At 33.4% G+C, this 21692-nt stretch overlaps 1 protein-coding gene across 6 annotated transcripts in view; it reads right to left on the minus strand.

The window, feature by feature from the left end:
• Nucleotides 1-2838: 2838 nt before the first annotated feature.
• Nucleotides 2839-21692, minus strand: part of TRAPPC13 (trafficking protein particle complex 13) — a 30454-nt gene continuing 11600 nt past the window's right edge. For 3 of the 6 annotated variants that reach the window (XM_032849580.1, XM_032849621.1, XM_032849604.1), the window contains exons 2-13: nucleotides 21358-21426; nucleotides 20713-20812; nucleotides 19310-19394; nucleotides 18855-18982; nucleotides 16038-16110; nucleotides 14507-14551; nucleotides 11123-11140; nucleotides 9052-9185; nucleotides 6862-7060; nucleotides 5602-5702; nucleotides 3221-3371; nucleotides 2839-3097 (exon numbers count right to left, since the gene is read on the minus strand). In XM_032849580.1, coding sequence (XP_032705471.1) covers nucleotides 2990-3097; nucleotides 3221-3371; nucleotides 5602-5702; nucleotides 6862-7060; nucleotides 9052-9185; nucleotides 11123-11140; nucleotides 14507-14551; nucleotides 16038-16110; nucleotides 18855-18982; nucleotides 19310-19394; nucleotides 20713-20812; nucleotides 21358-21426 — 1211 coding nt within the window. In that variant the 3' untranslated portion in view covers nucleotides 2839-2989. The remainder of the gene's footprint in view (nucleotides 3098-3220; nucleotides 3372-5601; nucleotides 5703-6861; nucleotides 7061-9051; nucleotides 9186-11122; nucleotides 11141-14506; nucleotides 14552-16037; nucleotides 16111-18854; nucleotides 18983-19309; nucleotides 19395-20712; nucleotides 20813-21357; nucleotides 21427-21692) is intronic. The other 3 variants (XM_032849589.1, XM_032849614.1, XM_032849596.1) reach the window with 3 other exon arrangements.

A 21692-nucleotide genomic window follows, 5' to 3' on the forward strand; every position in this document is an offset into this window, starting at 1 on the left:
ATCACCATTTTAAATAGCATACCAGGTGGTTGTGATGTAGGTCCAAGGACTCTAATTTAGAGCAAAAGTAGGGTAGAGGTATCACCTCAGACCAGCAAATACCCGGATGCCTGCGTTCAGGTTACAAAGATGACCCATATAAATCCATAGTTCTGCCCAGAGAAGAGCAGCACTTAAAATTTTAGATCCTCTGAATTAAATCTCCTGAATTCCATCTAAACCAACTTAATTTTTCATAAATTCAGGTCCTAGTGTTAAAGTGTTAAACAGAATGAAGTACTAACTATTCACATGAAAGTTAGGACTGTTCTGGGGAAAAAAAAGGTGAAAGGGCGAAAGGTGATCCACAATTAAAAATTAGCTACTCCTGGGGCACCTGGCTGGCTCAGTAGGTAGAGCATGTGACTCTTGAGTTCAGGCTCCACGATGGGCATACAGCTTGCTTAGCAACAACAACAAAAATTAGCTACTCTTATCCAGTGGTAAGAGAAAGTTTCTAGCAAAACTATCTTGAGTGTGTTAAAATGCTCTTAGACCAATAAAATTGGTAAGCCTATAGATGACTGACTAGGAAAATAGAGAAAATACAAATCAACAGTACCAGAAGTAAAAGAGGGGATATCACTACAGCCTTTCAGACTTTAAAGGGATAATCAGAAAATAGAGTGACCAACTCTAGGTCCATATACTGAACAACTTACATGAAACAGATGAATTCACTGTAAGATAAAGATTAGCAAAGCTCAGGGAAGAAACAGGTATCCTCCAGAAAGGCAAGTTACAGGCCAAGATGATTTCAATGGTAAATTCTACTGAATACTTAGAGAAATACTATCAAATCTACACTCTCTCTTCAGAAACAGAAGAAGAGGTAACACTTTGCAACTCATTTTATTTAGCTATTTACTCTGATACCAAAATCAGACAAAGGCATTATAAGAAAAAACACTTTAAAACAATGTCTTGATTTGCTAATATCTATAACTGCGGTAAGCCATTCTTTTTACGAAGCACTGGTGTATTCCTTCCATTTCAACTTTCTAGTTTGTTTCTTGGTTTATATACCACCTATAACAAATTCACTTGAGGTATCTGTCCACTGATCTGGATTTGCATTCTATTCAAGCCAGTTTTGTTCTTCAAATACCTTCCTCACTTTGGAATCACTGCACTGCTAATTATTTCAAGGAAGTTTTGTGCAGATGGATTGTGCTAGCTACTCTTAAAATTATAAGGGACGCCCCAAATACTTTCCTGACTTATTTGGAACAGGAGGACATTAAAGTAAATCTTTATATACATTCTACTTAGGAATGAGTGGCTTCTGTTAACCACACTTCATTGTAATAGCTATAGCTGTTATGATGCTATGTAAAACTTTAAAGGTCCCTTTTATACAAATGACATTTTCATTTAATGTACCAAACTGTTTAGCTAATTTTTATAATATGGTTTTGACAGATCCCAAATGACATTATCTAACCTTTAGTTAGAGAATGGACAGTGTCTATCATAAAAAGAGACTTTGACCATTATATGTTACTTTTAAAAATCTGGAACGATGAAACTGAAGGTTCTGTCATGAGAAGATGCTTAAAAAACATTCAAAATACACAGTTCAGTGGATATAAAGTCTTATCATTTAATCAATCTTACTCATTCTGGAAGAAAGAAAGATTTCAGCTTTATACTGCTTGCACTTTATTTTGCACAGATAGTTCATTATTAGTGCAATTTAAGGGGCAGATCTCATTCTGAATATAGCTTTACTCTGGACCAAATAATTTGTCATGGCAATAAAAAATTATGCATTTAAGAAAAACCAATTTTTGTATTTGACTTAATGCACTCTAACATTTAAGCAATAATATTTACATCCTTGAATTTCAACTTATGAAAATAAGTTTTTATTTAACAGCATAAGCTTTCTGTTTCCTTCCAAAATACTCAAACTTATTATATTCATGTTGCAAACTTGTTTATAATCTTAACTTTCTGTTTTGTTCCTGGAAAAAGTAAATCACTGTGATTACATACAGAGACAGTTTTATAGTATTAATACATGATTTAGAGTTCAAAATCCAATAGCAGAAGGTGGAAATCCTTTAAATATGCCTTATGAAAATAAGTGGCTTATTTTTCAATGTGAAAAAACCCCAGGACTTTTTGGCTTAGAATTAGGAAATTATCAGGATTCTTGGTTAAAAGTTAACAGAGTAATCAACAATCCAAGAAATTAAACCCATTCTGATCTGCTGTTAGTAACTGAAATTTAGATGTGTGTTTATATGTAACCACAAACACAGGTATGAACAAACGGAATAACTGACAACTAAGCAGAACTCATACTGTGTTAGCAACATAAGGGTACATGAGGACTACTCCAGTTGTCTGAAGCTTTTTCTGCTGACTGAAGAGTTAGGAAAAAAAACTGGGGCTAATTGAAAATTTTTAAATGAAGTATTATAAGAATCTGAAGTTCTAAACAATTGTATCTTTTAGATCAAGGTCAGCAAACTATGGCCTAGGCCCAACATGGCCAGTTGCCCGTTTCTGTAACACTGCTTGTTCTTTTTGCCTACTGGCTGCTGTCCCACTACAATAGCAGAATTTTTTCAACAGCAGCCACATCTCCTGTGAAGACAAATATTTAGTATCTGGACCTTTACATAAAATGTTTGCTAACCCCCATTCCAGATAGTTGCTAGGGACAAACAGCCTCAAAGAGAGAGCTTCAGGAAAACGAAGTCCAATGGTTATCTAGAAATGGAATATGCTGAGTGGAGAAAATGTACAAGTGTCCATTCAGAATATAACTCACAAGATAAAATCAGTAGATGGTTCTTTTCAAAACAAATATTTAATATTTTAACTTTGTCAGGAAAGAAATTTAAATAATAGGTACTTATTTTTGTTGTAGACTTGATCATTTCACAAAGGTGACAAAAAAAACAGTTCTGTGAAATTCAATGAAAAGCACTGGAAATCTTCAGCTCTCCACTTTAATGGCCGAAGACACCACACAGACCTGTGCGATGTCATCATATTCATAAGTTCTCTTTAAGAACGTGTCTGTTAATCTTAAGCCGGAGATACTCTATTGAGAGAAAGATACAGGCATGAATTTTCATACATTGGTAATTACCAGAGAAATTTGGAAAGAGTCAATGCCCATGGGTTAACATTCCCAGACACCAAAATGAGTGAAAAGAGAGCGCACCTGCAGTCCCTGTACTGAAGACAGCAGAGTAAGGGCAAGGCAGAGAGAAGAACTGGGATGCAGCTTTCCAAGCTGTCTTCCTGAAATGCCACACCAGTGGATAGAATTGGTATTGCACATTTCCAAAACCAGATCCATAGTCCTTTCACTGCTGGAGGAATCAGAAAGACAGGAATAAATCTTGTTCCTTTCACAAAGCGGTACTTGGTATTTCTTCCACTTAGTGCCAATGAATTTGTTTTTGGGGTATCCAGGAGAATAAAAAGCAGAATCAGAAATAAAAAGCTACAATGTAATTTTTATTCCACTTAAGACAGAATCAGGAAAATAGAGAGATGGCATCTTCTAGGGTTTAAAGTGGCACTGAGATTGAGCTGCTTGTCTGGGTATAAGCCTTCTGGATCTATTACTGAATCCTGGCCCCCTGGTGCTGATCTGTTAACAGCTCTGCCATTTCTCTGGGAGACTTCCAGACATCTGTGTCTACTCTTGTTGCTATATTTTCTATTTCTGTTAGGTACTCTACAGGAAAGAAGAAGATAAACTGAGTCTTTTTGCTATTTAACTTATGTTTCTTTAATGCAGATAACACAGAAAATGACAAGATTTCTAAGTAAATATTATTCAGGTTTGTTCACTGGTCACATGAAAAAACTCTTCTGCTTATAAATGATATCACCAGTTTAGCTTAAACATGTTTAAAAAAAAAAAACTGTCAATGCCAGTATACACACACATTGGTTTTTTGTTTGTCTTTTTTTTTTAAAAAAAGATTTTATTTATTTATTTGAAACAGAGAGAGAGAGATCACAGGTAGGGAGAAAGGCAGGCAGAGAGAGGGGAAAGCAGGCTTCCTGCCGACAGAAAGCCCAATGTGGGGCGTGATCCCAGGACCCTGAGATCATGACCCAAGCCGAAGGCAGAGGCTTAACCCACTGAGCCACCCAGGTGTCCCCTTTTGTTTGTTTTTTTAAGTAACCAAAAGGCTCAAAGTAAAATACAGGCCTCTGCTCTACCACCATTTCTGGCTACTTTCAACTGTTTTAGCTCTTTTTTCCTTCTAGTTGGCTCCTTATTTTGGCCATTAATTGATTTGCTACACCTCAAACTTTAAGTAAACAAAAAATCCAAAAGCACATCTATACACACAGGGTCTTCACCCTATGCATGTTGCTGTTTAGTGAACTTCCATGATGTGGCAGGCGGTGCATTCCCAATGCTAGGTAAGACATGATCCCTTCTGTTGAATAATGAATAATCTAGTAAGGGAGAGACTAAAAATTATAATATATGAATGTCACTAAAAAAAAACGATAAAAAATTTGCTAGGACAGAGGAAGGAATGATTAACTGTGCATGGGAGGGTCACTAGCTTCAGAGGGAGAAAGGTATTTTTCTAATTCTGAAGGATAAATATTTCCTATGGAGTGCATATGGAATTTTAAAAGAGTATACATTCAAATTATGTGGGATAGGATTCATCCCTGCAATAATTTCAAAATGCCCCAACAGGTAATATAAGCTTTACCACAAGTGATAGGACTGGAATTTAATCCTTGGCTTTTCTGGCTTCAAAGCCCTGTGCTCTTTGCATCCCAACAGCTAGATTATATTCTATTACAAGGCCCCACTTTCCAAACTACAACTGATCCCTTATATTAAATTCATAACCAGTTTTTACCTTCTAAATGCTAAAGATACAGTTCAACCATAAGTGTAATTCAGAAAAATCTATCTTCTTACATTAAATCTATACTGTATTATTCCATAAAAATGTTACTTGTTCATGCTTTAGTAATTTTTTTTTAGATTTTATTTTTATTTACTTATTTGACAGGGATCACAAGTAGGCAGAGAGGCAGGCAGATAGAGAGGAGGAAGCAGGCTCCCTGCTGAGCAGAGAGCCCGATGTGGGGTTCGATCCCAGGACCCTGGGATCATGACCTGAGCTGAAGGCAGAGGCCTTAACGCACTGAGCCACCCAGGCGCCTGCATGCTTTAGTAATCTGAAGTGTGAGGAAATGTAAACAATGAAAAGAGCATGGACTCTAAAGTCAAACAGACCTGGTTTCAAAGTCTGGCCCCATCTTCTCTAGCTCTCTCAGCTTGAGTATGTCACTTTACCTCTGTGTTGGTTTTCTCTTGCATAAATTGTGAATAGTAGTACCTACCTCATAGGGGACAATGCATGAATGAAATAAAATACAGAAAATGCCAAATAAAGTCAGACCTCAAAAAATGTAATGTATAGAGCTACCAGATGAAGAACTTTATAGTATTCAACACCACCATCAGAGGTGGTTTCCACCAGCATACTCAAAAGACTTTAATTCTTTGACGTAGGTGAAGAGGAAAGGCACCCATCCAAACACTGCCATTACCTGCAGTTTGTTATTTTACAGGTAATATGAAAAGGTTCTTCTAGGTTTACGGTATCTGGGATTGCCTCCAAAGACAACCTAACATCTCCATAACCTGGAGCCTAAGAGAAAAAGCAACAGAGTTAACATACATCTATCACAAAACCCTTCCACTTTAATAAAGGTACCACACTAGCACATTTACTCAACAGTTGTTCCATCTCCAAGCTGATGTTTAGAGAAAATACTTCCCAATCATTCTACTGTTCCCCATTCCAACTTCTTTTGCTACTACTGCCTGTAGAACAACACTCTGGACCCTGACTGGGTTTGCTGTGATTACTCCATGTTCAGTAGAGATCAAATGAATCTAGGTAATCTAGGTAAATAGTAAAGAAATTTCAATAGGTCTGAACTTAAATGGAGGCTTTCCAAAGATCCTATAGCTTATACATATATAACTCTAAAAAGTAAAGGTTGTTGCCTAGACAGATAGGGTAAGATTGCTTTGAAAAGATCCCGGAAAACAAACAACGTCCGTCCACAAGATACTCAAGCAGGAAGAGACAATAGCAACATCAAAGCTTGGAACATCCATAGCAAGATGGTAGCTAACAGCTGTATTTTTAAAATTGGCTCGGTGATAATTTCTGCCCCCCCCCCAACTTATTACTTGAAATAATAAGAATGATTTTTAAAGACTATATCCCAATAGGTAATAGCATAAAGGGAACATTCTGTAGCATACTCTCATTAGCACAAGAGAAAGGACTATAACCATCCCTATTTTAAGAGCAGAAATTAGGTAAAATATTCAAGTAATGCTTATAACTTCAAATAGGACTCACTTTCTGAATTTCAGACAACTCAGATTCTCAAAGTCTTTAAACAAGTATGAACTGAGTTGGTGAAATGTAGTAAGTCCAAGAGTTTCAAGACATTGCAAAAAAACCTTCAACGTAGTAGAAATCAGATGAACAATGAACATGAGCCACCACAGGAGGGAAAAATGGGTGAGCAGTAACTTAATTTCTATTTGGTAGAATAATAAACCATGTATTATGGATAAATTAACATTTGAATATTTTTCATTCATCTCAATATCAAGTTTCTGCCTAAAGAGCAGTAAAATTATTGGTCTTTTATCTCTTATTTACTGGTAATATTAATGCCTTTTAGAGCATTGATTTTTAGTGATGCACCTAGGAAAATATAAGCTGTTGTAACTATCTACCCCCACCAAGCACCAAAACCCCCTCCAACATTTTTTTCTAGACTCACCATTCGCTGAAGTTGGCTGGTCTGTAACCTTCCCCTTTCACCTAGATTTGTTTTCCACACTATATCCAATTTTCCAATTACTGTTACTCCTTTAATGATGCCTGCTTTTTCTGCAAACTCCTTCTTAGGTTTTAGGCAGTACAAATACTGGCGTGTATCCATTGGCTGCAAATATGCTCTGGATCCAAACGTAGTTACACTGAGAGAAGTGGAGAGAGAGATGGAGAAAATTCTCTAGGGTCTTTTAAAAGAAAAACCATGGCTGTGATTGTTCCTTTGGATAGGAAATGATTGATTTACCATCCAAATATCTTAAATAGAACAGTTCAATGGTTTCAATACAAATGAAAGTGGACCTGAACTTAGAGGATTTATTCTTCTTTAAATTTTTCAGATGATATGGAAAATCTTTAAGTTCTTTATAACAGAATCCAATATATTACCTAAAATACTAGATATGTATCAATTACCTGAAAAAAATGCAACAAATCAAAACCTAATGTATTCTGTCCCGTTTCTCTATAATTAAAAAAAAAATAGTTTAGACAAATGTACCATTGTAAACAAAGTGATCATTTTTTTTTAAATAAAGATTTTATTTATTTGTCAGAGAGACATGGAGAGAGAGCAAGCACAGGCAGACAGAATGGCAGGCAGAGGCAGAGGGAGAAGCAGGCTCCCCGCCGAGCAAGAAGCCGGATATGGGACTCGATCCAAGGACGCTGGGATCATGACCTGAGCCGAAGGCAGCTGCTTAACCAACTGAGCCACCCAGGCGTCCCAAAGTGATCTTTTTTTTTTTTTTTTTTAAGATTTTATTTATTTATTTGACAGAGATCACAAGTAGGCAGAAAGGCAGGCAGAGAGAGAGGAGGAAGCAGGCTCCCAGCTGAGCAGAGAGCCCGATGCGGGGCTCGATCCCAGGATTCTGGGATCATGACCCGAGCCGAAGGCAGAGGCTCAACCCACTGAGCCACCCAGGCGCCCCTGTTTCTTTCATTCTTGATGAATGAAATCAGGTACTTTCTCTAGCTATTACTTTCTTATCTGTATTAAAGTCAACTTTATATTTATTCCTCCTCTTTTTAAATCACCTATAGAAAGATCTATGTATTCATTTTTGCAAAAAACTAGATCTATTCCTATGCCCACTCCTTTTAATGTTGACAGAATATTTTTTTTTTCAAGATTTTATTATTTATTTGACAGAGAGAGCGAGTGAGAGAGGGAACACAAGCAGGGGTAGGGGAGAGGGAGGAGCATGCTTCCCGCTGACCAGGGACCCCAATGCAGGGGTCGATCCCAGGACCCTGGGATCATGGCCTGAGCCAAAGGCAGACACTTAACCGACTGAGCCACCCAGGAACCCCTTGACAGAATATTCTTAAAACTCACCCTTCATCTTTAACCTTACTAATGTTTCCATCATTCCTTCCTGTGCTTCAGTTTTATCATTTGCAGGAAATGATGAACAGTTTTAGATTTATCTCACTGAGTTATTATAAAAATTAAAAGACTGAGTGCTTCCAAGAGTAAAATATAAAATGCAAATGTCTAGGATCTTTTTATGTGGAGGGAGGAATGAAAAGGTAAAGCACAGGAGATTTTTAGAGCATTGGGACTATTTTGTATAATATAGTAACGGTGAGTACATGTCTTTGCATTTGTTAAAACCCACAAAATGTAGGACATGAAGAGTGAACCCCAAATTTAAACTATGGACTGTAATGAATAAAAGTATCAATATTGGTTCATCAACTGGAACAAATATGCCATATTAAAAGAAGGTATAAATTATACAGGAACTATGAGTAGAGAGAGGGGCATGTGGGAACTCCGTTTCTGATCAATTTTTCTGTGAACATAAAACTTCCCTAAGAGGGCACCTGGGTGGCTCAGTCAGCTAAACGTCTGCCTTTGGCTCAGGTCATGGTCCCAGTGTCCTGGGATCCAGTGGCACTTGGAAGGGGAGGTTTCACTGCTCAGTGGGCAGTCTGCTTTCCCCTCTACCTCTCCCCCTGCTCGTGATGTCTGTCTCACTCCTTCTCTCAAATAAAATCTTAAAAAAAAAAAAGTCCCTAAGAAAAATAAGGTCTATTAATTAAAATACAAATTACAAACCATCTAAGAATAACAAGTGTTAGAAAAGTTCATATACTTAAAAACAAAAACTTTATAATTCATATTTACCATTCTCCAGCTTGGCTGACTGAGTTTAATTCTGCTACATTGTACATTATAGATGGTTCCAATGAAACTTTCTCCATAAACATGGGTGAGGTTGTAATATTCTGAATCTGGGCTTCCAGAAATACTTCATCAGTCTGAGGATATGAAAAAAATATCCACCAAAGTGTAATGGTATTTAAAATATTTACCTCAACAAAAATATCTGATCTATACGAAGAAAAAATATTAACCACAACTGTGATTAGTTCATGCCTGCAAATCAAAGTTATCATAATTAATGCAAGAAAAGAAATCTTCACCCTAACATAATTAACAGGGGGAAAGTCAAGGGTTAGTTAACTGATAACGTGTCAAACAATGGATAGGGGATAACTACATTTTTTGTATCAACATCCAAAAATAGTTATTTACTGGAATTTCATTCACAGGTATCCTAATTCTTCTAGTAAGTCATTAAAATATTAAAATGTCATTTAGTAAGATGAATATACCTATGTACCTATCATTTCAGTGATATGTTAATATAATTAGGTCTTCATTATAATATTCTATCATAATATAGTTTCAATGGTCATATTATTTCAATTTAGAAAGTACAGGGACCACCAGTACAGTGAATAATCAGTCTATTTTATAATCTTATAGGATTTAACTTTTTAATTAAAGCAATTTGTTAGTGGCCATTAGTGATTTCTTGGTTCATTTAAAATGTACATTTAGGGCAAAAAATGAATTATACTTGACAGTCACAGAGCTTTTAAATCAAGCACAAGGTATTCTGTAGCCTTAGAGACTAATGCTATTCAGCAATATTTTAATGAATGGGTGATTTAAATATGTACTTTTGTATAAAATTTTTATTTCCTAAAATTTAGGAATTAAAATTGAGATTTATATTAAACATCCTTCTTTACATGTGATTTGGCTTTTTTGGTGTATAACTGAAGGGTAACACAGAACTTGGTTCATTTTCTAAATAAATCTATATAAAATGTGACACAGGATACGCTGTAATTATTTTGTTCAAAAATTTCAGAGTAATATTCATAAAAATAAATTTAAAAAACAAGCTATGACCCAAAAAATTTGGCACTGAATAAACATTTTAAATATTAAATCCAGGAAAATGGAAATCATTTCCAAAAATATAATGATGAAGTTATAATGTAATGTATTATTATCTAAACTAAAACAGATTCTTTAGTTCTTGGCACATGCACTCAAATGAAAATTGAAATATAATGATTTATCAATCTAAAAGAATGTGCCACTTAAAGGCATTATCCTATTACTTTTTCTCAAAAAACAAAAAAAGGTAAATATATCCCATCAATCCATTGCTTTAAAAAAAATTACCACAGGCCCACATTTCAAATTTTAAAATGCATTTTTCTGCTTAAATTTAGAAAGAGCTTAGATAAAATGGAAGAAAAACAAGCAGCATAATGGAAAATTAAGTTAGTTTGAAGTTAGTACAAAGTAATTTGACACTTGAAAAATAAAGAATTCTGTGCTACAGCAGTCGATGTTGTTATCATGTAAGTCATATATTATAAGCAAGTGCTGTTTATATTAAATAGAAATTTGAAAATATGACTTTAGCCAACTTGGGAACATTTGAGGTTCTTCTGTTTACTAATGTCAAAGGGCCAACTTTACCTGACCCAGACATAAAACTAAAACCACTGTGCATCTGAAGATAAATTTTAACTAGAGAGTTTACCTCAAAGAATTAAAAGTAAAGAATCTTATTTAAGACGATGTTGAAAAATCTCAAGGCTATTTTTAACAAGGTTAACATGCCTCTTTTAAGAAACACCCAAAGGAAAAACACCAAGAATCAGAGCATACTTGTTTCAGTATGATAATTTAATCTTCAATTTAATTTTTTCCCAGAGAAAGATAATTAATATAAAAAGTATAAATTAGATACATCTTTTAAAATCACATATGTGGTATTTCACAACTAACTTTGTTTTTCCACTATGTTTCATAAAGAAAGATTAATTAGGCAGAGTCAAAAAGTGGTAAGTAAGAAAAGCATATAATTTATAATAAAAAATCAAATTACCACAGAACTGAGGTCACTCTAATGGAAAAATAAAAAAGAAAAATTAGAAAAATCAGAATTAAATGTTAAAGAAAGAGAATAACTAACTTTAAAATAAAATGCATTTCTGCATTTTTTAAAATTTTCTAAACAAGACAGCATTAGTAAAACAAAGAAGTAAACAGAAAGTAACAAAGGAATATGACATTTTTCTAAAAAGGTGAAACTGATATGGTTAAATGAATGAAGAACACTACAGGTGAATATTTAAACAGGAGCAAATATTCAAGGACAAATTTGGGTGAGAAAGGTATAACCCATGTTTTTCTAGTTCTATATATTCTTTACCTACACCGTAATTCTTCACGGATTACTTAAAATGGCTATATGTTCTCTTCCACAATCAGAATAGATATACAGTGTATTGTATACCTTCTCCTAAATTTATCTAATAATGGAACCATTTTTTTCAAGAAGCATCTTCAGTGACTAGAGTTCCATGCATTATACTTCAGGAAATGCTGAGCTAGACCACATCAGACAACTGAGAGTTTATCCTTTTCTTGTTAATATATTTTATAGTTTGGGCGCCTGAGTGGCTCAGTGGTTAAAGCCTCTGCCTTCGGCTCAGGTCGTGATCCCAGGGTCCTGGAATCGAGCCCCACATCGGGCTCTCTGCTCAGTGCAGAGCCTGCTTCTCTCTCTCTCTCTCTGCCTGCTTCTCTGCCTACTTGTGTTCTCTGTCTGTCAAATAAATAAATAAAATCTTTAAAAAAAAAATATATATATATATTTTATAGTTTGTCTTTTTTTCATATATACTTCTAATGCTACTTATTTATCAAGGGTCATCTCAAATGTTGCTTCTTTTGTCCAATCCATTGCTAAAAATACTTTTTCATCTCCGATGTTCCCAGAATCTAAGTACACTTCATGATCTACGGGTGGTACTTACATTGAATTTTTGTCATGTTTGTCTCCTCCACTAGATCTAAGTAACCCTGAGGATTGGGAAGATGCCCAATTTATATTTAATTTCTCTCTACTACCTGGCATGGAGCCCTATTCCCAGCAGGTGACCCAATGTTTGAACCTAGTTGCTAATGTCACCAATCTTCTTTCCTATTTTAGAAGACGGCAACAAAATTTCTCGTAACAAACTTGTTTTCCTTTCAGTGATTCACATAGTGCTAGAATTATTAGAAACAGAGTAAAAAATCATGTTTGAGACAATTGTGGGGCTAATAAAAGTCAATGTGTAAGAACTATGGCACAAAGTAATAAACATCACCTACCAATATGCGTGTGGTTTATGAACTCCTATAATCTACCTGAATTTTCTAGTTGGGGTCAATAAAATCTGCTTGGTCCTATAGGCTGTATAGTGTTTGTTTTCCTAATAGGTAATACTGAATATCTTAGAGACCCTAAAAATACTATTTGTTTACTCCTGGTTTTTAAAGAAATATCTATTTTCAAAGGTTCAGAATTTTACAAATTTTCTTAGTTGACATTTGTTGGCAAAGATTACAAATTTTGTTTATATATAATGTTAACTGAAGAAAGCAACATTCTGTTACTATAATTATAAAAACAGTATTAAACATAAGTTAGTAAAATCTGAAAGAACATGGATTAATGAAAAGCCCATTATTTTTTGGTGTGGTGGAATTTTGGGATTTTTTTACCCTTCCTTTTTGGGGAGTATATCACGTTTATAATATTATTCAAGAATAACAAGTAATTTTAAAAACTGCAAAAATCACTCGAAATATTCGTGTTATACAACTATTTGACAAGTATCTTAATCTATCACTACATTTGCAGCAAAGAAAACCTAAAATAGTTTAATATGTGCCTTCCTAGGAGCCAATTATAAGAAAAAAGACCACCTACAGCACTGTTTGTTTCTAATGTGCAAACATATATACTCTTGCAAAATAGTTACTTATCTTCCCTCATACTATGGATGAACTCCTTCCTAGCAAAACGATAAATTAAGACCACTTAAAATTTAATAAGTGGAATAGCTATACTATAATTAATCAAAAGTATTCCAGTAAAACAAAAAAGGCAGCATACACATGTAGTATGACAACTCCCCTAAGCCCTGAAAAGAAATGTTAACTCTAAACTAGTAGGGGGAGCTAGTAATCCCCTTGATGAGACTGTATCTTCCCATGAAATATGCATATTCTTTACTTAAGTACTCCATATTCCAGGTGCATTTGTAATTCTGCTTGGAAATCCTTCACTGCTTTGACACTTTTATGTTTCCAACATCTATTATTTCCAGACTCCACTCCAGTTACCCTTCTCATCTTCTCTGAAAACTACTGTAAAATCTCAGCCCTAGACTTCATGCAGTACTTCAGATTCACGACATATACTATACTAGGTAGTTTTATTATTTTATGTACTTTTTTCTTTTGTCCTAGTAGGACTCTACTGCAGGTCAGATTCCTCTCTTGGTATGCCCATCTGTAGTACAAACTAAACTGAATAAAAACTCAGATGCTGATGGTAAAAATACATACAAATTTGACATGGGACTATAAATTTCTGATCATTAAACTTAGAGTAATAAAGACATAATTTTCATTTCAAAATACTGTATTTTAATATTTTTGAATTTATCACTATGGTAGGAAAGACATGACTTTTGCAGGAATAAGGGGCCCATTAGGAAATCGTTTTTTTCTGGAACTCTAGAAGCCAAGATAAAGTAGAATTTTTACTTTACTTTTACTGTTTTTTTTTAAAGTAGAATTTTAAGAAAAATCCAAATAATAAAACCTTCTTCCTACGGCAAAATCTATTTTATCTCTTTTGTTCAAATAGAAGATAGATTATCTTCTACTCTCTAAGTTACCGTATTTTTATTTTTGCCAATCTTGTTTATTCCAAAAAGTACTTCTAACCATTCACTGAACTTAATAAACAAACTGCAACTGACACACTGATTTCCCGGGACAAAGAATTTAATTTACTGAGTTCTATTTGTCAATATTTCCCAAGAATATTAAATCATTTTTGCAGGGTTAGATTGACTACTTCAGAATCACACTGTAAATATTTAACAAATTGCTATGGTTTTTAGATAGTAACAATAATCATTAAATGGAAATTTAGGGCAATGATTTAATGAAAGGGGGTGAAAGCCTCATGAAATTAACAAAAATAAAATTCAAGATACACTGATTCTATGTAATTTTAAAACAGCATACTAAAAGATCTACAGTGAAATTATTCTCTTTTGATTAAACTTGAGGCTCATTTTTCACAAGTAATTCACACTCTTCTCAGCAATTTACTTCAACATGAAATGAAATGTAATACATCAGAATTTTAGTCAAGTAAGATCTTACTTTTAATCTGAATTCCTATTAAGTGCTAAACACTTACCTCTGCATTGTAAAATTTGGTTTTCACATCCAATGGTTTGAGAACCTAGTCGAATAAAGCATATCAATCAGAGGAGATTATAATTTATTTTTGTTTGTTTATTTATTTATTTAACATTTTATTTATTTGACAGAATACAAGTAGGCAGAGAGGCAGGCACAGAGAGAGGAAGGGAAGCAGGCTCCCTACTGAGCAGAGAGCCTGATGCGGGGCTCGATCCCAGGACCCTGGGATCACCACCTGAGCTGAAGGCAGAGGCTTTAACCCACTGAGCCACCCAGGCGCCCCTGTTTATTTATTTTAAATCACAGGGCTTATATCTGTCAAAGGCATTTTCTAATTTTAATTGTAAAAAGCTTTATTAATAGGTATGCAATATTTTTGCAAAAACAACAAAAAAACCCAAAAAACAATCCCAAATGTATTTTTAAAAGACAACCATCATTTCTTAATTGGGTAATAGTCACATGAGTTACATGTGTGTTTACTCCATAGTATTTTTGTTAAACTGAATATATGTATTTTATGTATTTTTCTCTATATATTTCACAAAAATGTTTACTAAAATAAGTGCATAAATCTTTTATTTTCTTTTAAAAGTCATGCAAAATCTTAAATGAGTGATACAGCAAAATTTTTTCTTTTAGAAAGTTTTTTTTTTTTTTTTGAAAGTTTTTTTCAAGTAATCTCTACACCCACCATGGGGCTTGAACTCAAGACCCCAAGATCAAGAGTCACACGCTCCACATAATGAGGCAGGCAGGTGCCCCAAAATAAATCTGGGTACATTTAATAATTTAATTAATTAATTCCTACTGTTAGTACTTTTTCTTCCACTTAAAAACAGATAGGTATGAAAAATATATATTGCATAATATCTAGATCTAATTTAAAGGGTTATATGTGGTCATTTCATCCCTAAAACCACTAAAACCAGTGGTTTTAACTATTTTTAATCACAGAGTGAAAACTCTGTATAAATACAAAACTCTACATATAAGTTTGGTGACTCATGGAATCCTCGAAGGAAGCTTGGTCCACTCAGCCCAAGTCAATTATCTCTCTTTAAATATTTCTTTAGAAATTTGATAAGATTTATACTTAATTTATCTGGACTTTCTACTCCTTTTATCCCTCTTGTATATTCTTGTGAGTTTTGTCAAGGTATAAAAACAGGACAATCTTTTTTGGATAAAAATCTGTAACTGAGGGGTGCCTGGCTGGCTCAGTCAGAATAGTGTACAACTCTTGATCTCGGGGTGGTGAGTTTGAGCCCCTCGTTGGATACAGAGATTACTAAAAAAATAAAAAAATAAACTTAAAAAAATCTGCAGGTGAAATATTACACTGACAATGATAATTTCTCTGCTTTTACTTAATTTAGTCTGACTTTAGATTTCTAGTACTATGACAAATGCAGACATATGAAGCTATTTGCTTTATTTGGAGGCTGTTTTCCCTGCAGATAGATAGGAATAACTTCACAGGGGAAAAAAAATCTGTAAACTATTTACGCAGTCACATTTAATACCTGAAATTTGAAGAATTTTCTAAAATACATTTTTTCTCCGCACTGAGTTGTATAGCTCACTGCACACACCAAGCTGAAATGGAAAGATATCTCTGAATTATCTTTGATTTTGTTTAATAATAAATCTAATACACCTCAATTTTACTCACAAATTTGGAAAATATTGTAACCAATGTTGTAAAAGCGTAGCCAAATGAGCCTAGAGTAGGGAAAAAAGAATTTTAGCAGATAAAAATATAATTCAATGAACAAGAAAGCTCTGATTAGCAAAATTAAATATACAATAGTGAAATATATTCCAAAACAAATCCGAAAAATCAAATAGTTAAATGTACAAATTAAGTTTATATAATTTAGAAGAAAAAAAATAAATTCAAAAAAATTCTAGGATGGGGAAAGACTTTTTAATATAAATGGGCAATGGAAAGGAAAAGAGTCATAAATGTATAAACTGAAAAATCAAAATCCTGTTAAAACAAAAAGCAGACAAAATGGGATAAAATACTTCTAATGAAATGAAGAGAAATCTCATAAGCAAAACATTAGTATCTTGCTCAAAATAGGAGGAAAGGATACATAGATAGATGACAGTACCATAAATGGCTAACAAAAAGGTGAAAACATTCAGCCTCACAAGAGGTCAAAGTAATAAAATAATGAGACATATTTTTTCCACTTCTTAAGATTAAAAAAAAATTCTTTTATAGGTGTTACCAGGATTGGTGAGGGGTTAGAGAAAGTGACTCTCTACACTGCTAGTGGTTAAAAGAGATTTAGAAAACAAGTCTTAAGTAAGAGTCTTAAAAATGCTTATATGCTCCTATGGTAAACCCACTACAAGCAGTCTATCACAGGAAATACTAGGATGCTCAGCACTGTATTATTTATAACAGCAGAAGACTAGAAACAATCTAATGTCCAACATTAGTAAACAAATTAAAGTATATGGTCCAAGTAGGTAAGATAAAACTATCTCATAAAGAATGTTTTCACAGAATACTGACTCAAGTGGGAAAATGTTCACAGTGCACTGAAAAAGATAAAACCATGGGTAATATGATCAAAATTTTGAAAAGTGTTATTTATTTATACAAATATGTTACATAAACACACATAAAAAACTAGAAAATCATATACTAATATTTTAATAGCAGTTATACTCAGTGGTGACAATACAGGAAATTTAATTTCTCCTTTTAAGTTAAGTGTACATAAGCCAGGTACTAGGGATGTAGTATTGTTCAAAACACAGTAACTGTTCTCAAGTGCTCACAGTAAAAAGCAGTATAGCAGGGTATGGGTTTTTTGAAGCCAGATTTAGATTTGAGTTCCACTTCTTATTTACTATTTAATTCTACAAGAGACTCATCTTCTCTAAAAGGAGGTTTTTACACATTTAATAAACTTCAATAAACTTAAATTCTTAATAAAATTTAATAATTGTAATAAATATAAAATTTAAATAAAAATAAAATAACAATTTAATGAATTTCAATAAACTCTATTTCAACAAGTACTGACCACTATTCTCTGCTAGATCATGAGGACACAGCTGACTTCATGCAACTCATACTCTAATGGAAATGACAGGCGTAAGTAATTAATTTTAAGTAGAAGACCAAAAAAATGACAAGTTATGGATGCTATAGAATATATTAAAAGGGGTATTTAATTTAGTCTTGGAGGTCAGGAAAGCCTCTTCGAGAAGTCATGGTGAATCTGATATATGAAGAAGTGGAAGTAAGCTAAACAAATGAACAGAGTCATTCCTTAGGAAGGGAAAAATTTATCTCAAGTCTTGGAGGAGTGCAAAGGAAAGAGACTTCCAATGTCACTTAGTATAAAACAGGGAGGAATGAGAAAAGGTAAGAACTAAAGCAGCTCATACAGATTAGCTTCTAGAGAACTTTGTAAAGCCAATACAAAGAATTTTCTATGGATAGTGGTAGGTCACTGAAGAGTCAAGTGACTTATCCAGGAACATGTAATTAATAAATGATGGAGCTGAAATTTGAACTCTTTAAATTTTGACTGCAAAGCTCATACTAACCACAGAATATATACTAAGAAGTGCCTACAAAAGAGATGTCACCACAATGAACTGATTAACAGCTAATATTATATACTACTTTAACCCAAGGAAGAGAGGCAAAAATGGTGACATAAGTGGAGATGAAGGTGGGATGACATACAGTTAGTAAGAATTAACAGGACTTTGTAAATTTATTGTATGTGTAAACGGTAAGGCAGATGGAAGTTTAAAATTATTTAGATGGCTGAAATTTTCATATCTGCCTCTCAAAGAAAAATAGAGGATTCACATTCATATGCCAGGAATACAGAATTTGATATATTTTTTTTCTCATAGCTTATCTTACTTTGGTTCTATATTTCTGAATTCTCAGGGTAGAATATATATACATAGTTAAACAAGAACTGAAAAGTTGTACAAAACTGAGAAGTTGTAATTTAAAAATAAACACTATTAATGTCAGTTTCTAGCATTTCAAAAAATAATTAACATACTTTTGGTCAGAGTGGTACCTGGGTTTTAAAAATCTGCATAGCTTTTTATTTTTTGGATAAGATTGTCTGTAGATGCAAACACGAAAACAGAAATACAGGAAAATAAATTAAGATATTTTCCCCTAAAAAACAAACATTTTGTTTAAAGTGTGATAAGCATGTAATCCTGCAACATTAAATTCCTTCTTAAGTACGTTCATAGGTTTGATACTAAATGGACATAAAACGAAAATTTCAAATAAAGGCATACATAAGGAAAAGCCTTTGAGAACTAGTAAAATTAATCCTTACATGTGTGTTCCAATTTCTTTCACTTCATGGTGTATGACATCATCAATACAACAATCAGGTTTAAGTTCAGCCACTGCAGCATTGGAAGCTGAAAGATTTAAACGCTGAGAACTTGTCTGAAGATCAGCCTTGAAAAAAAGAGATTAAAAAAAAAAATCCAAATGAGACTGGTTACCTGCAGGGTGAACTTATCACAAATTAATACAAACTTAAACCTTTAACTGGCATACTGTCTCACCCAAGTGATCACAACCTTTAAGGATAAGGAAAAATGATTCTGTGCTTGTTACCATATTATCTTACACAATTACGTGTTCAATTAATGCCTGTTGTTAATGACAATTAAAAAGTCCAGTATCAAAGTGCATCTTAATGAAATTTCAAAAATGTAAGAATACAAATTAAAAAGTTAAAAAAATATATATACATATATACCAAGCAAGAATGCCACTTACTTTTACTAATATATCTTTTACAACTTGATTGCTATCATTATGAACGCTGATGTAACTGGAAAAGGTCTCTCCCAAAAATATATTCCTGTGAAATAAAATAAACTTTTAGGCAGAAATCTACTCATATTTTAACACACAATCTATATAAGCACCACTGAGAACTTAAAATGGAGAAGAATTTATTAAAGGATAATGATCAAGTGAAATACTGCTTCAGCATTTCTTTGTGTACCCTATGCTACTCATTCATTACCCAGTACAGTTAAAAATACTGATGTAGTCTATAAAACATGACAAAATCTTGGCCCTCAACTACTGTATAAATAGCCTGTTTCCCTAGACATAAGCCACTGAAATTAGATCCATATTAAAAGCCTTAATGATTATTTACTGACGAGGCTAGAAAAGGCAATTTTTGAAATAACTTATGCCCTAAATCTAGAAGAGACCCCCAGTTGATCTGAGTATTTTTTTACCAATTTGTCTTATTTTTCTAAGTTACTCTAACACAAATAATGACTACTTTATATTTTTTGTAAGGTAAGTTTTATAAAAATACCTGTTTATAAATACATATTACATAAAAACCTATAAATATATTTCACATAAATTTTTAAATAAGAACATATTTCCAAGCTTTCAAGACACCAGTCAGTAACTACATTCTGTAAACATTTTTAAACTTAAAAATTCCATGTGGTCTTAAATTCTCTCAGTTGAAAACAGAAAAACCAAGGGCTTCTTCCTCATTAATAACCCAGAAGAGAAGAAGAGCTAAGAGTAAGAGAAGGAATAAAAATTGACAGTTCCTAATGAGCTGACAAGTCTGATAGCTTGTGTTAGGAGAGGACTATGAAACTGAACAAGAAAGCAGCTTTCTGAAAGACATTTAGATTAAGCCAGTTAAAAGAAAAGGAATATATGGCTATTAAAAAATGCAGTAAGATCTAAGGAAGAAAGTTAAAATTTAATCGTCCCTAGAAACCACTATTCATACTTTGGTATGTATCTTTTTTTTTTTTTTTTGCAGGGGGTTGGTGTTGGTGGTTTGGAGGAGATGGCAGAGGAAGAGGGAGAGAGAGAATCCCAAGCAGGCTCCACACCTAGGGTGAGCCCAATGCAGGGCTTGATCTCACCACCCTGAGATCACGACCTGAGCAGAGCCACCCAGGAGCCCCTTTTCTTTTTCTGTATCTTTTTTTTTTAATTAAAAAACTCCCCCAGAATCACTAAGTATAATTCTGGTAAAACCTTTTTTTTTTTTTTTTTTTTTTTTTTTGGTGTTCTTTAACCTTTTTTTTTTAAACCACTTAAATGTATGAGTATTTTTCCATTCATTAGTTATTTTATGAAAATATAATTTGTAATGGCTTTAAGTATGGCTTATGTCAACATATTCTTACCCGAAATTCTGTGGCAAAGTCAACATTTCACCCAACATTAAAATTTCTGCACCATTTACAGTTGAAGGATCATCTCTCATGAGTTGGTTAAAAAGATCTCCTATAGAAAGAGAAAAACGTAAATTCTAAAATCTATCTTGTAAATAAGTTTTACTGCCACAAAGAAATAGCTGGGAGAAACACTTTTAAAAAAATGCTTTAACAAAAATCTAATTTATTATCTTCACTACAACAAATTTATGGCAAAAAATTTGAGTTTCATAGAGAATGAATGCTTCAGAAACAAAGGAAAATGAAGGCCATGAGACACAAAATATAAAGAGCTCCAATAATTTTAAAGGGAATGGCTAATACACAAGTTGATGGACCATGTGAAGATAAATAAAATTCTGATATCATGACTATGAATGTATCCTTACTAAAATTAAGTTTCTTATTGCCATGGGATATCCGTAGTATCTTGACTTAAGAGATTATGTGTAAGACCTACTATGTAGATGGCCACCACTTATATCATACAAAAAGAGACAACAAAGAATGCAGCAAAGAGTTAGTATAAGACTGGAAAGACTATGCTTATTGCAAGGTAACACAGGCAACCCAGGTTTCAACTTTTCCCTAGGTACAAGCAGAATAAAAGCATACCAGGTAAGTCTTTTTCTTCACATGTTACTGGAATATTGGTGAATAAAGTAGGCTTAGTTAACCGCATCACTGTGAATTAAGAAAAAAAAGAAAGAAAGAAAATGTTAATATTGTTTTGGACTAGCATTCCTAAGATGAGTGTATGATACTCATCCATTCTATACTAAAATCGAATATAACCTAAAGCTTCCTAAATATAATATTAAGTACTTTCCCAAACCATACACCAGTGATTTACTAAAAATATTAATTTACAACAGAAAATCTTACATATGACTTAAAGCTTAATGCATTAAAAAAATTAAATGTAAGTGTAGAATACCACATTATAGAAA

This window comes from Lontra canadensis, unplaced genomic scaffold (assembly GCF_010015895.1).
Source record: "Lontra canadensis isolate GAN:19392208 unplaced genomic scaffold, GSC_riverotter_1.0 scaffold4, whole genome shotgun sequence".
NCBI lineage: Eukaryota > Metazoa > Chordata > Mammalia > Carnivora > Mustelidae > Lontra > Lontra canadensis.